The following is a 14,971-nucleotide window of genomic DNA, read 5'->3' as shown; positions in this document are numbered from 1 at the left end:
ATCCTGTCTAGAAAATGAGGGGCTGGGGCTATGGGCATCTCCCCAACAATCTTTCCTGTTTGTTTGCTGCATGTGTGTGAGAGTGCATGTGTAGGCATGCCTCTCCCTCTCTCTCTCTCTCTCTCTCTCTCTCTCTCTCTCTCTCTCTCTCTCTCTCTCTCTGTGTGTGTGTGTGTGTGTGTGTGTGTGTGTGTATCTTTGTGTGATCACATGTGTGTGGACATGTACATGGGTGCATGTGAGCAGGTTGTGGAAGCCAGAATTTGATGTCAGCTTTCTTCCTCCATTGCCTTCCATCTTGTGTGGTGAAGTAGGATCTCAGGTGAATCCAGAGCTCACAGATTCAGATAGACTCGCTAGCCATCTTGCTGCAGAAACCTTCTGTCTCTGTCATTACAGGTGAAGGAGGAGGAGAGGCAGAAGCAGAGGGAGGAGGAGAAGGAAGAGGAGGAGAAGGAGGAGCAGAGGGAGGAGTGGGAAGCTATCGCTGCAGCTTGGCATTTATATAGGTGTTGGGGATCTGGACTTCGTTTTTAAATTTGTACAGCATGGTCTTTAGCTACTGAGCCAATCTCCGGCCCCTTGTAGAAAGGGATGTGGCTACAGACAGATGTAGCCTTTAGACATGTGACTGGTGGATGCTTTTGGAGTCAAGAGTTTTCCTTCCAAGCTTCAGTTTCCTCATCTATAAAATGGGAATAATTCTCTGCACTCGGAAGTTGATCAGGATGACGCCCTGGAATCATGATCCTAGCATACCAAGGAGCTCAGTGTGGTAGTTTGAATAGATACGGCCCCCATAGACTTAGGTGTTGGAATGTTTGTTTGACTCGGAGAATGGCACTTTTAGGCGATGCGGGTTCCAGCGGGGTTGCATTTATTTGTTCGTGCTCTGAAAGCCTTCGGTCCACCTAGAACCTAGGGTTCAAGAAAGAAGAAATTGATCTCTGCCAGGCTGTGCAGCTGTTGGAAGGGGGAGTTGTTGGAGGGGAGGCAGAAGGGTTGGGGGAGACGGCGGAGGAGAGCATTTCAGAGCCTCCCAGTTCTGCACGCTGTTGCCCAGACGACAGTGCAGAGGAGCTAGAGAGATTTATCTGCCACCCCTTAGCCGTTGGAAGTGCACTCCTAAACTTGGAATCTCGTGACTCCTTTGTCTCTGGTTCAGGCAGAAAAGTGAAATGCTCAGGATGCCCGAGACTCAGTCTCATTCCTTTCCTTTAAGGTTAGACCCGCCCCCACTCACCCTGGCTGCCAGCCAGGCCTGGAGGTGCGGCCGAGGCTGGGAGGGATTGGCTGGTTCAGCCCAGCCCAACTTCCCACATAGCTTCCGGCAGGTCGGAAGCCAGGGACAAACTGTTTTCAGAGAGGACCGGAGGTTGTGGAAGACTCGCTGCTCAGGAGAGAAGGTGCCAGGGTGGAAGGCGGCAAAGAGAGTTGTGGCTCAGGGCAGGGAGAGCTCTGCCCACAGCTGGGTTGGCTGTAGGGAGTCTGCTGACCTAGAAGACTTTAGGTCTCCTGGAAATTGCACCCATGGTGTACGCTTCAGGCTGAGGCTCTCCGGAATGCTGTACTGCTGTACTTTCTCCTGTTCTTCCTCGTCTCTCTCAATGTTCATTCCCAGCACTTCTTCCTGCGCTGCTCCCAAGTCCTCCTCGTCTATATCGCTAGCTATATTCCTAGCCGGCAAACAGGCCCGTCCCCGTCCCCACCCCTCTCCGGAGCCTCAGAATTTCACCCTCTGCCTGTTTGCCCTGCAGGATGCTACAGCTGAGCCTGTCCTGGCTGGGAATGGGCCCCCTGACTGCTTCTCCGTGGCATCTCCTGCTGCTGGGAGGGGCCTCTTGGATCCTAGCCCGAATTCTGGCCTGGATCTATGCCTTCTATGACAACTGCAGCCGCCTCCGTTGCTTCCCTCAGCCCCCTAAACCAAGCTGGTTTTGGGGTCACTTGGCCTTGGTGAGTGTGACAGTAGGTAGGTCTCTGGGTAGCTGTGTTCCCACGCGTTTGGAAAGGAGCTTGTGGAACTTGGGTCAGCAGAGATCTGGAACACAGGACAGTCGAGAAGTGAGGGAAGACACAGGGAGCCCTTCTCTCAGCCCCAGCAACCACTCCACTCCTGACTGCCTCCCAGGATCCAAGGCCTTTCTCATTTCCTCCCTTCCTTGCTCCCAGCCTGCTTTAGGTCACCTTATGATCAAGATTCACGATCTGAGGTCTCTTCCCCTCATTTTTGCAAATCTTTCCTGCCCAGGAGCTCCCAGGATGGGCAGCACAGAGCAGGGACATCCAGTTTCCACTGAGGACTTTGAGCCTCCAGTGCATCATACCCAGGGTCTGGCCCCTGCCTAGGCCACCCTTGTCCTTGGGACAGTGTCTGTACCTCTGTGGTCTGCTATTTGCCCAGGGACACTGATGGGCAGAGAGAGATGTGAGTAGTATCTCTCCCTTAAACTCCTCGGGCCCTGTGCTTTCTTATCTTGCCCGTCACGCTCAAGAAGCATCAGTGGACTCCATTTTCCAGTTGCGGCAATAGCTGAGCTTTCTTGGTTTTGTTTGCGGTCCTGAGGTGAATGAAGCCAGCTCTCGGCCCCCGAGCTGCATCCCTGTCTGAATGTGATCGTTTTCACAAGGGACCATTCTGACCTCTCCACCCTGGCCTCATTCCCTGTGCCCCTTGCTCCATGCTGCACTGGTTCCCTACTGCCAGAGTCACCCTTGGCATTTCAGTGTCACGTCTAAGGGCGTCACCTCCAATGCCATTGATCCAAGTGCCGCTTTCTCCCACAGCCCCTTTTCCTCCCCAAATCCGTATTCATTCCTGTCATCCCAATCTTCTCCTCCCTTCCTCTCTACATCACTGTAGGTTGCTTCCTGCCAACCTTCCTGATCAGGTAGAGCTCTGTAGAACAAACCAATAATATGTCCACACATGTGCAAGCAATGCACACACACACACACACACACACACGCACATGATTTGTTAGAGTGACTTACAATCAGCAGGTCCTGGATAGTTCAATAATGGCTATCTGAACCCTGGAGAGAACATGGTAGTTGCCCAGGCTCTAAAACTGGATGCCTCAGCACACCCAGTCCAATGCTCCAAGGACTGAAGGTTCCATACAGAATTCTGATCTTCAGGTCACCTTGGAAGGCCAAAGCAGAAGTTAATGTCATTAAAGATGGATGCATTCAGCTGGGCAGTGGTGGTGCATGTCTTTAATCTCATCACTTGGAATGCAGAGGCAGGTGACTCTCTGAGTTTAAGGCTAGTGAATTTCAGGACAGTCAGGGCTACACCTCAGAGACTTTGTCTCAAAGAAAGAAAGAAAGAAAGAAAGAAAGAAAGAAAGAAAGAAAGAAAGAAAGAAAGAGAAAAAGAAAAAAAGATAAATTCAGTAATGTGCAAGAAACAAAAGGCTGGCAGGCCAGCAACACTTTTTTCCTTAAGCATATTTTATGTGAGCCATCTGTCAGAAAGTGCCACCCACTCAAGATCTTCTCACCTTAGTTATTTTTTTTTCTGGAAATATCCTCACAAACTCACCTTGAGGGTTGCCTCTTAATCCCAGATCTTGTCATAGTTACAATCAAAATTAACCATCACGAGTCCACACCTTGTCATGGTAACCCCAACCACATTCCTTCTGACATGGTTAATTTATCTATGTCAGTACAATAACAAAATCAGAATTCCACCTGATGTAACTATCCTGCATACAGCTAATACTATGCTAAGTCTCTTGAAGAATACTTAGACTTTGAATAGCCCTTAATGTAAAAAATGATAATGCAGGTTTCCTATACTTAGTTACATTTACAGTGTGATAATTATAATCAACATTGTGATACATTGTAAAGGAATAGTAGAAAAGACTGCTTAATGTATATGTATCTATGCACATATTTTTAATTTTTTTTAATTAATTTTAATTGTGTATGCACTTGTGTGTGTGTGTGTGTGTGTGTGTGCATTCCCAAATGAATGCAAGTGCCCTCAGGAGACAGGGCGTCAGACCACCTACTGTGTTGGAGTTGTAAGCCACCAGTTGTGGGTAATGGGAACAGAACTCTATTCTTCAGGAAGAGTGTTTTCTTAACTGCAGAGCCACCTCTCCAGGTCCCTACAGAAACCCTAACAAAGTGTGAAAGACCTACAATTGCAAACTTTGTTTCTTTAGCTTGGCATTAAAGTCACATGACATTAGCTATTTTCCCCCCCTTTGGTTTTTTGAGACAGGGTTTCTCCATGTAGTCCTGGCTGTCCTGGAACTCACTCTGTAGACCAGGCTGGCCTCGAACTCAGAAATCCGCCTGCCTCTGCCTCCCAGAGTGCTGGGATTACAGGTGTGCGCCACCACGGGCCCGGCTGCATTAGCTATTTTTTAAATTTATTTTTTTATGTGGGAGGGGATATAGATGAGTGTAGGTGCCTGTGGAGTCCAGCAGAGGGCGCCATATCTCCTGCAGCTAGAGTTACAGAGGGAGGGAGGGAGGAGAGGGGCAGGGCTATACGGAGAAACCCCATCTCGGAAAAACAAAAACAAAAAATAAAACAACAACAACAACAAAAAAGAAACAAAGCAGGAGATGCATATGTGCATAGGGGAGGAGGAGAGAAAACAGACAAGCTGTAGAGCAATACACACACACATTATTTTTAAATGACATTACTAAGGAAAATGCTTTCATATGCCGTTGTCACACACACTTCGTTTGGATTGGTTCTTCTCCCGGCCCTCTTTCCCCTATCACCCCCTTTCCGTTTGTCCCACTGTCTTTTCCATTCCCGACATTAAAGCCTTTTCGTTTTTAGGTCTCATGGGCTTCTTTCTGGTTTCCCAGCCTGGTTACCCACATCTTCCCACTTTCATCTAAGCACGGGAATTTAACAGTTAGAGGCTAGGATCCACAGAGAAGATCCTGTGTTGGTCTGTCTGAGTCTGGGCTACTTTACCTAACACAGCGTTTCTCAATCCCATCCACTTCTAGGCTTTTGTTCATTGTAGCTGAACAAAATTTGACTGTTTGTATCTCATATTTTCGTTAGCCATTTGTCCATGGATAAACATCTTAGCTGATTCCATTTCCTTGCTACTGTGAAAAGACCAGACATAAACATGGACAGGCAAGTACCTGTGTAATAGAGCGGAGAGCCCTTTGGGTGTCTACCAAGGAGTGATACAGCTTTGCCATGCAGTACTTGTATTTCTAATTTCTTGGAGAGGCCTCCATACTGATTTACACAGTAGATGCTTAGTTTATGCATTGTATCCACTACAGTACTAGGTAAAAGTCCCTTTGTCCCTACATTCCCACCAGCATATATGTGTTCTGTCTGTGCGCATGTGCGCACTACCTCAGAGGCTGGAACAGAACATTCCTCCACAGACAGTTGTGACCTGCCATGAGGGTGCTGGGAATGGAACCCAGGTGCTCTGGGAGAGCATCCAGAACTCTCAACCACTCAACCGCCTCTCCAACCCCAGTCAATTGTTTTTGATGGTAGCCGTTATGATGAGGTTGAGGTAGAATCTTAAAGTACGTTTAATTAGTTTTTCTTTAATGGATAGGTACATTTAAAAATACTTTAACATATTTATAGGCATTACATTTCCTTTTGCATCTTATTTAAGACCTGCCCCTTTTGTTGGTCCCCATTTTTCCCATCTTATTTTTCGAGATATTAACTCCTTGTCTTATATATAGCTGGCCAATACTTTATCAAGTTCTGTGCAGCATCTCTCCACTATGTTGGTAGTATCTTTTGCTCTACAGAGCTCTTGAACTTCATGTGATTCAATTTTTCAATTCTTGGGCATGTTTCTTAAACTTTTGGGCTCCATTCAAAAATTTCCCACATATACGTTATCTAAAGTTCGGTTCTAGCTAATTCACCTTAGCCCTTTATCATTTGTCTGTCCTATATCTTTGTGTCGTCCATCTATATTGTCTATCAAGTGTCACATCTACAAATCATCTGTGTATATTTTCCTATTTATTCATCAAACCACTGTTTAAGGCAAGAAACACACAGATGAAGAGGGCGAGGGGCAGGTAGATAGAAACACGAACACAGCCAGGGACACGTGACTGGCCCGGCTGTGGCTCGGCAAGAACCACCAATTACCGATCAGTAGATGGGGTGAGAGAGGAGGGGAGGGGCTGGCAGGGCGGGAGGACACCTTTCCGGGGCTAGCGGCAGATTTCTCCTTTTCCAGATGAAGAACAGTGAGGAAGGCATGCAGTTCATAGCACGCCTGGGCCACTCCTTCCGTGATGTCCACCTGTCCTGGGTTGGACCCGTGTACCCGGTCCTGCGGCTCATTCATCCCAACTTCATCGCTCCCGTGCTGCAAGCCTCAGGTATCTCTCAGACACTGCTCTCGGGCCCGCTTCTTCTCCGAGTCCTCCTCACAGCTACACAGGCCAAACCGAGCAGGGGATGAAGCCATAGGACAGATGTCGTGACCCTGTCTCCAATCTTCTGGATGACACTGGACAATGCTTGGCTCTCCCATAGTGCTGAGGTCTGTTTGGGTTGTGAGAGAAGGAAGCCCAATCTAATCAGAAAAGGGGAACCCATTGTCTGGGGGTATTGCTCAGAAATAGAGCACTTGCCTGCCTCGTATAAGACCTTAGGTTGTAGCCAAGCGATGTGGCGCACGCCCGTAATCCCAGCACTCTGGGAGGCAGAGGCAGGTGAATTTCTGAGTTTGAGGACAGCCTGGTCTACAGAGTGAGTTCCAGGACAGCCAGGGCTACACAGAGAAACCCTGTCTCGAAAAAAACAAATCCAAAAAACTAAAATAATAATAATAATAATAATAATAATAATAATAATAATAAATAAGTCACTGGAATCCTGAAGCCGATTCCCATTGGTGCAAATGCCAGTTGCAGACAGACGTTGCTTCCACAAGTTGCCCTTCATTCAGAGAACTTGTGACCTGAGAAGTGCTAGTTTAATATGTGTGGCTAGTTACTTTTCTTGTGATAAAACACTGTGACCAAGACCACCTACAGAGAGAAAGGTTTATTTGGGACCTTGGTTCCAGAGGGGTGAGTCTCTTACCGCCACAGCCTGATCTACATAGGCCATCCAAGGCTGTGTAAAGAGAGAACAAAAGACCCTGTCTCCAAAAATAATTTTTAAAGCACTTATTTAATGTGTGTGTGTGTGTGTGTGTGTGTGTGTGCGTGCGCGCGCGCGCACGTGTGCACTTGTGTGTACATACCTGCATGGATATTTGTGCACCACGTATGTGTAGGTACCTCTGGAGACCATAACAGGGTGTCAGATCCCCCAAAACTGAAAAACATGTGGTTATGAATCACATGGAATCAGACCCATGCCCACTACAAGAACAAGCAAGTTCCCAACTTGTGAGCAACTTTTCCATCCCTGAGAATCATTTACAAAACAATCACCACTTCACCGATGAATTTTGGAAGAACTGGCACAAGTGATTCCATTTTTTTCTTGTTGAGTTTGAGACAGGCCTCCCTGGGAAGCCTCACAATCACGGTCCTTGTTAACCTCTCAAGTGTTTGGATTACAAGCCTGGACCATCATGCCCAACGCAGACTTATTTTTATTTCGGCAGCCTTTTTTCTTTGACCAAATTTTCTTGTTTGTTTTGATTTGGTTTCGTGAGACCACTTCTGATTAACCATCTGGTGCTTTGGTTCCAGTTGTCCTTCATCACTGGAAGGGATCTGTCCCAGTTGGCTTGATCCGATCACACAGTTTTTGAGGCAGTTAAGTGACAAATGTCAAGGAGTTAGTGTCAACAAAACCAGTTATGGCCAGTTGTAACTGACTAAAAGACATGCAACAGAGGTTGCTAATCATATGACATTATGACTCACAACAGCAGCAGTATTACAGTTATGAAGTAGCAACAAAAATAGTTTTATGGTTGGGGGTCACCACAACATTAGGAACCATATTAAGGGGTTGCAGTGTTAGGAAGGTTGGGAACCACTGGGATGGAGGGGCTGACATTCCACCAGAAGCCCATTTGTAAATTCAACTTCGTTTGCTGTAGATGGTGTCCTGTCTCAAGCACCTTTTAAAGAACTGCTTGGTTTCTTTTATTTATTTATTTTTAAAGATTTATTTATTTTATGTATCTGAGTATACTGTTGCTGTCTTCAGACACATCAGAAGAGAGCACTGGATCCTATTACAGATGGTTGTGAGCTACCAGGTGGTTTCTGGGACTTGAACTCAGGACCTCTGGTAGAGCAGACAGTGCTTTTAACTACTGAGCCATCTCTTCAGCCAGCCCCCCCCCCCCTTAGTTTCTTTTATTGGGAATTTTACTTCTGCAAGATATCAACTGACAGCACAGTTTAGTGAGAATTAAAAATACAACCAATAGAAGTAAATATTTAAAGAATACTAGTTTAATAATAAGTAATAAATTAGAACCATTTGTTAAAAGTGGTTGTAAATCTGTTTTATTTAGACAGTTTCTCGGACATCCTAGCTGCCCCCAGTTTTGCTATGTAACAAAAATAACCTTGAGTTCCTGATCCTTCTACATTCATCTCTGGAATGCTAGGATTACAAGTGTACACAGCCCCACTTGCTGTATGTGGTTTTCGGATTGGACCTTGAGCTCCATGCATACCAGACAGACAGTTTATCATCTGAATTACACTCTAGCCCCTGATTATAAATTTTATAGAGACAGGCTAGAACTGTGGAAAACAAAATAATTAGAATATCCCTGGTTAGAGTTTTTGCAAAATGCTTAGCAATCAGCAAAATAAAATTGGCAACTGGACCCAGCTTAAACTAAACTTACTTATGAAGTTGAAAAGAGGAGGTTGGGGAACTGACTTAGTGGTGAAGAGCATTCCCTGCTCTTGCAGAGGACCTGAGTTCAGTTCCCAGCACCCACATGAGGCACCTCACAACCACCCGTAACTCCAGATCCAAGGGACCTGATACCTTCCTCTGGCCTCTGTGAACACCTGCACATGCAGCATACAAACGCACACAAGTAAAAATAAAAGCAAATAATCTTTTTTTTTAAAAAAAAGTTGTAAATAGATCCTTAAATAAACCTTGAGTTTGTCAGGACTCGGTTTTTTTTTTTTTTTTTTTTTTTTTAGAAGCTGAGTTTTGTTTTTATTGTCTACAATTTGAAGGACTCGGTTTTTTAAGTAGTCAAAAGCGGGACAAAGTTAACAGAAAGCATGCTTTCATTATACAGAAATGTTTTTTTTTTTTAAGTTGGTTTTGTAAATGTTACCAAGAACAGATCAATATCTTAAGAGAACCTCATTGATTTAACCAGAGAACTAGATTTTAGTTGTACATTAGCCTACTGAATTTTGACCTTAGGGATTTTAATTGCCTTCAATCACCATAATTACTATCTTTAAAGAAGATTCTTTTCAGTCTGGCAGTGGTGGCACTTTACTCAGGGGACAGAGGCAGGCAGATCTCAGAGTTCCAGGCCAGTCTGGTCCACAAAGTGGATTTCAGCGTAGCCAAGCTATACAGAGAAAACAAAATAACAAACAAACAAACAAACATTCTTTTCTAAAACCCCTATGTGACTTGCTCTGATCTTACATTTCTCCTGCTAAATTGTTTTTTGTATTTATGTTTGTTTGTGTGTTTGTTTGTTTTGACTTTAATTCTTCATATCCTGAGACCCTGCAATACAAAAAACAAATGCTGGAGCTAGCCCCAGAGGAGGGTTTCTCTCTTCTTGTTTCTTTCTTTCTTTATTTATTTTTAATTTTTATTCGAGACAGGGTTTCTCTGTATAATCCTGGCTGTCCTGGAACTCACTCTGTAGACCAGGCTGGCCTCGAACTAAGAAATCCACCTGCCTCTGCCTCCCAAGTGCTGGGATTAAAGGCACTACTACTACTACTACTACTACTACTACTACTGCCCAGCTACTCTCCTTGTTTCTTCTTGAGGCAAGGGAGGGGGAAATTCGCTGGGGGGAAAAGTGGGACACTTAGAGAAGTGGTTAATGAGTTTATTACTAAGTTGTAAAAGGTTTCCTATGAAAGCTATCTAAGAGGGAAAAGTGGAAAGATCCTAAGTGGAGAAAGGGAAAAATTCTCCTAAGAGGGGAAAGGCAAAAATTCTACTCTAACTGGGGAAAGGGAAAAATTTCTACTCTAATTCCTCTTCATGTCTTTGTCCTTAGTACTTATACATTTTTCAGAATACATGATCACATGTTACAAAGTTCATCACAAGTTCACCCAAAATACCAAGTCATAAGTTGAAATAGAAGTTTACAACAGAGAATGTTTACATGCACATCCATGAGGAGTAATTATCTAGATAGTAACATCTATCATTTGTCTTCTCTACAGGTTCATAGAAAGTTTAAAACCATAACTAAGTTATAAGTGAAGTTTTGTATAGATAAACCTAGTCAATATTTTATCTTCTGTCCTAGCACCCATAATAAATCATTAGTTCCCTTTTAATGACCTTTGGTTAATTGTTTTACAACCTCTTGGAATGTGCTCTGAGTAGGAGAAAGTCTGATTGCCATCTAAGAGCAATTAACTTGTGACACTTGGGAGACTGGCAGAGTTCTCATTGCAGTTTGGACTATCAGAAAAGGTCCTAGTAGCAGTCCCAGTATAAAAGAGCTTAATAATCACAGATATGATTTTAGGAATTCTTTGTTTGTTTGGATTTGGTTTTTTCCAGAGAGAGTTTTTCTGTGTAGCCCTGGCTGTTCTGGAACTCACTCTGTAGACCAGGCTGGCCTCAAACTCAGAAATTCGCCTGCCTCTGCCTCCCAGAGTGTTGGGATTACAGGCGTGCACCACCACCACCGCCTGGCTGGAATTCTTATAAGATCATCATTAAAACTTAAGTCACCTATTTGTCTACATAGCATCACTATAAGACAGTACATCTTCATGGATCTGCAGAGATCTGCTCCAAAGGGGTGTGCTATTACGTATTGATTATTATATATGTTTAATAATAACAGGAAAGGCATATTAATAGCAGGAATCTTTCCTAAAATTAGTCCCCCACAGCCTTGCTGAATGAGAGCTCACCTGTCGCAGATTATATAATAATCGGAAGCAGGCTATTTCAGGATGATCACCTGCTAGTATATTAGCTTGTCCCATTATGGCTCCCGACAAACAAATACATCAGTCTCTTAAGCGAATATTCCATGAAAATTACATTTATGACATAATATAACAGATTAATATTGCTCACCCACATTTTACTGAACTGTAAAATTCCTATCTGTGCAAGACCGAAACAGAATTCATTGCTGCTTAGATTTTTAAAAAATTATGTTTTACACATTTTTCCTTTGTTTCACTAATGTTTGAGGTTACGGAATCTTACATTCCAGCAAAGGCTGGCAAGCTAACAAAGCCTTCAATGATCTCATGTAGGAACTCAGTGTATAAACAAGAAGGCATAAGAGAGGGAACCAAAATCGTTATGCCAACCCAGCAGTTCCAGTAAGAGCTACAAAAGACATCTGTTACCCTGAAAACTGTGGGAGAGAGCAAATATCTGGCCTTTTACCAAACAATTAAAAGGTAGAGACTGTAAATCTACCACTCATTCATAGTCAAGAGCTTTAAGGCCAGATGAAATTTTGTTGCAAACTGTTACAGATAGGTAATGATACATAAAAACAATCATATTAGGACTAGTGACATGACTCAGCAATTAAAAGCACTTATAAGGCAAGCCTGATGACCTAGTTCAATCTCTGGAATCCACTAGGAGGAAATGACAGAAGTGACTGTACAAATTTGTCCTCTGACCTCCACATGACTACCATGGCACACACACACACACACACACACACACACACACACACTAGAAATAAAGAAAATAAAATTTAAAAACATTCCATTAATTCAGAGTGCACTCTTAAATGGAGTAATTTAAGAGTAATTAAGGTAATATCTTTCCCTAGCTTCCAGATTATTGACTAAAAGCCATAATTTTAAAATAATATGATAGAGGAACATCTAATGGCCCCCACAACCTCACCCCATAGTGTAAGGCATACAGTGGCCAAAACTTTTATAGTAACATATCCTTTTCTTTTTCTTATCAGATAGTGAACTTGATCAGGACAGTTGTCAGGATATTTCCCCCTAAGTGGTGGCCACCAGGAATGGCATATATTACACCCAACTTCCCAGACACAATTGTGAACTAGGTCAAAACAACAGAACAGAACAGGACAGACAGGACAGGGCAGGACAGGACAGAATAGAAGAGCAGTACCTTTAACCAGATGCCTCGTGTGCCATAATCCAGAAGAAAGAAAACAACCGCACTACGACACCCTTTGAAGCTGAAGCCAAGCTGGACAGTGGTGGGCACGCCTGTAATCCCAGCACTCAGGAGGCAGAGGCAGGCGGATCTCTGAATCTGAGGCTAGCCTGGTCTACAGAGTGAGTTCCAGGACAGCCAAGCTACACAGAGAAACCCTGTCTCCCAAAATCAACCAACCAACCAATCAAACAAACAAAACGATGACGACAACAACAACAACAAAAAAAAAACCTAGAAGCCAAACGAGTTGTAACCCAGGAACAAAACTGGAAATATAGAACTTCAAGTTACTTTTGAAAAGTGACAAGGAGTGTCAGGAGCTGGGACAATGAAGGTCTTCAAGTGAGCGCAGGATCCCAGGCCTAGGCAGTCTCTGAGACTCTTTGGTAAGTCAGTGACGAACTGGAGAGTCTGAAAAACATTCAGGCAGAGGTACCAGAGAGTGAACCAGAGTACTGAGCTTCATACTGCCTATCATCGAGAATGCCAGTGACAGGGAATTCTAATTTAATCTTTAAATTGTGCTTTACTCAGAGAGCCTATGATCTGAGTTGACAGAGTTCTGACGTTCTAAAACAACAACGGCCTTACATCTTGGCTCCAACCAGCACATTTATAGAGGGGGGGTCGGCAGGGGAGATGATGATGGAGGAACAAGAGACTGGCATCCCAGAGCTCAGCCGTGCAGTCAGAGCTTACCCGGAGGTTCGCGGTATCGATACCGCTCTTCTTCTTCTTACCGTATCCTGTGCTTCTCCGTTACTGTACAGCAGGGTTCAGGAGTCTCCTTGGATGTGTCAAGTGCTGAGGGCCAAGGACTCCCCAATCTCAAAGATACCACAGGCACTGCCCCTACGTGAGCACCAATTAGATCTGCTCCTGCCCTCCTCCGGCCCCAGGCTCAATGAGACACAGCTGGATCCATCTAGCATCCCCTGTGACTCTCGGCACACTCTTCCTCCAAATTCGCCCTCCTGCTTCAAATCCCAGTATTTAAATGGTTTGGAAAAACAAATAATAAGGAGTTCTGTCACATGTCCTGTGCCTTCCTCAGCCAAGGGTGCCTCGCTCAAGAATTCTCCATCTTGCCAGAATGCTATTGTAGGTGGCAGGAGATAAGAAATGTCTGGGATATATCTATGTCTTAGTCAGGATTTCTATTCCTGCACAAACATCATGACCAAGAAACAAGTTGGGGAGGGAAAGTTTATTGAGCTTACACACCCCACATTGCTGTTCATCACTAAAGGAAGTCAGGACTGGAACTCAAGCAGGTCAGGAAGCAGGAGCTGATGCAGAGGCCATGGAGGGATGTTTCTTACTGGCTTGCTTCCCATGGCTTGCTCAGCCTGCTCTCTTATAGAACCCAAGACTGCCAAGCCCAGGGATGGCACCACCCACAAGGGGCCCTCCCCCGTTGATCACTGATTGAGAAAATGTCCCACAGCTGGATCTCATGGAGGCACTTCCCCAACTGAAGCTCCTTTCTCTGCGATAACTTCAGCCTGTGTCAAGTTGACACACAAAACCAGCCAGTACAATCTACATCACATTTGAGACATTAATCGGACCATATTTAGATCTTGTCTGGGATGTATCTGAAGGGAACAATTTGATCATACCAGACTGCCAAATGTTCATGACAGACAATTTTGGGACAGTAAGGAAGACCATGTGTGTTGTGTGTCCGTGACAGGCCATGATAATACATGTCATATGTCTCGGGATGTGTCAGGTGAGATCAGAGAGTTGCCACAGACCCTGTATCCTCGGTCTCTGGCAGGGCCTGTAGAGCGTTCTGCTGGGTTCAGATGTGGAAGGTGTGTTGGACAAAGTCGGGCGGTGGTGGGATCCCCACAAAGGCATGATGGGGTGTGTGCGCAGTGGTAACTGACCTTTTCTCTACCTGCTGCTGCAGCCTGGTCTGGTCCCTTCCGGTCCCACCCTCCCACCCCACTCCCACCCTCCCACCCCACCCCCACCCTCACTTATCCCTGCTTTCTATGTCTCTGTACCCTCCTTGTCATGCTGAGTTTGGAGGGGGGAGGTGCACAACCATGGCTGAGGTGGCTGAGGGTCTCTGTCCCTCCTAAAGTCCGTTGTCTGCCTTTTCCTTGGCCCCTGATTGTCCTCCCGCGTATCAGCTGCTGTCGCGCCCAAGGAAATGACTCTCTATGGCTTCCTGAGACCCTGGCTGGGTGAGTATCTGAAAGCCAGAGTCACTGGACTCCCTGGAGGGTTAAGGGAGGTCACTACCCTTGCCTATTGTCATGGCTGCCCTCCCAGGGGATGGGCTCCTGATGAGTGCTGGGGACAAGTGGAGCCGCCACCGCCGTCTGCTGACGCCCGCCTTCCACTTTGACATCCTGAAGTCCTATGTGAAGATTTTTAACTGGAGTGTGGACATCATGCATGTGAGTTCTGGAACACAGGGCCTCGCTGGAGCCTTATAGAAAAGGATGTAATCTGCGGTGTGGGTCTGCTAAGATGCCTTTGGGACCACAAGTTTTCCTCTCCACGCCTTAGTTTTTCTTTCTTTCTTTCTTCCTTCCTTCCTTTCTTTCTTCTTTTTTTTCTATTTTTTTTTGTTTTGTTTTTTGTTGTTGATGTTTTTATTTGGTTTGTTTGTTTGTTTGTTTTTTTTTTTTTTTT

At 44.9% G+C, this 14,971-nt stretch overlaps 1 protein-coding gene across 4 annotated transcripts in view; it reads left to right on the top strand.

Moving 5' to 3' along the window:
* LOC127670400 (cytochrome P450 4F6) overlaps positions 1–14,971 on the top strand; it is a 29,884-nt gene that overhangs the window by 3,604 nt on the left and 11,309 nt on the right. For 3 of the 4 annotated variants that reach the window (XM_052164759.1, XM_052164757.1, XM_052164760.1), the window contains 4 exons: positions 1,758–1,956; positions 6,222–6,366; positions 14,464–14,517; positions 14,606–14,733. In XM_052164759.1, the coding sequence (XP_052020719.1) occupies positions 1,759–1,956; positions 6,222–6,366; positions 14,464–14,517; positions 14,606–14,733 (525 nt within the window). In that variant the 5' untranslated portion in view covers position 1,758. Of the gene's footprint in view, positions 1–1,289; positions 1,407–1,757; positions 1,957–6,221; positions 6,367–14,463; positions 14,518–14,605; positions 14,734–14,971 lie in introns of those variants that run through there. The other variant, XM_052164758.1, reaches the window with a different exon arrangement.

The sequence above is a fragment of the Apodemus sylvaticus genome, chromosome 20 (genome assembly GCF_947179515.1).
Source record: "Apodemus sylvaticus chromosome 20, mApoSyl1.1, whole genome shotgun sequence".
NCBI lineage: Eukaryota > Metazoa > Chordata > Mammalia > Rodentia > Muridae > Apodemus > Apodemus sylvaticus.
Note: the sequence above shows the minus strand (reverse complement) of the source record. Positions and strands in the feature narration are given on the sequence as shown.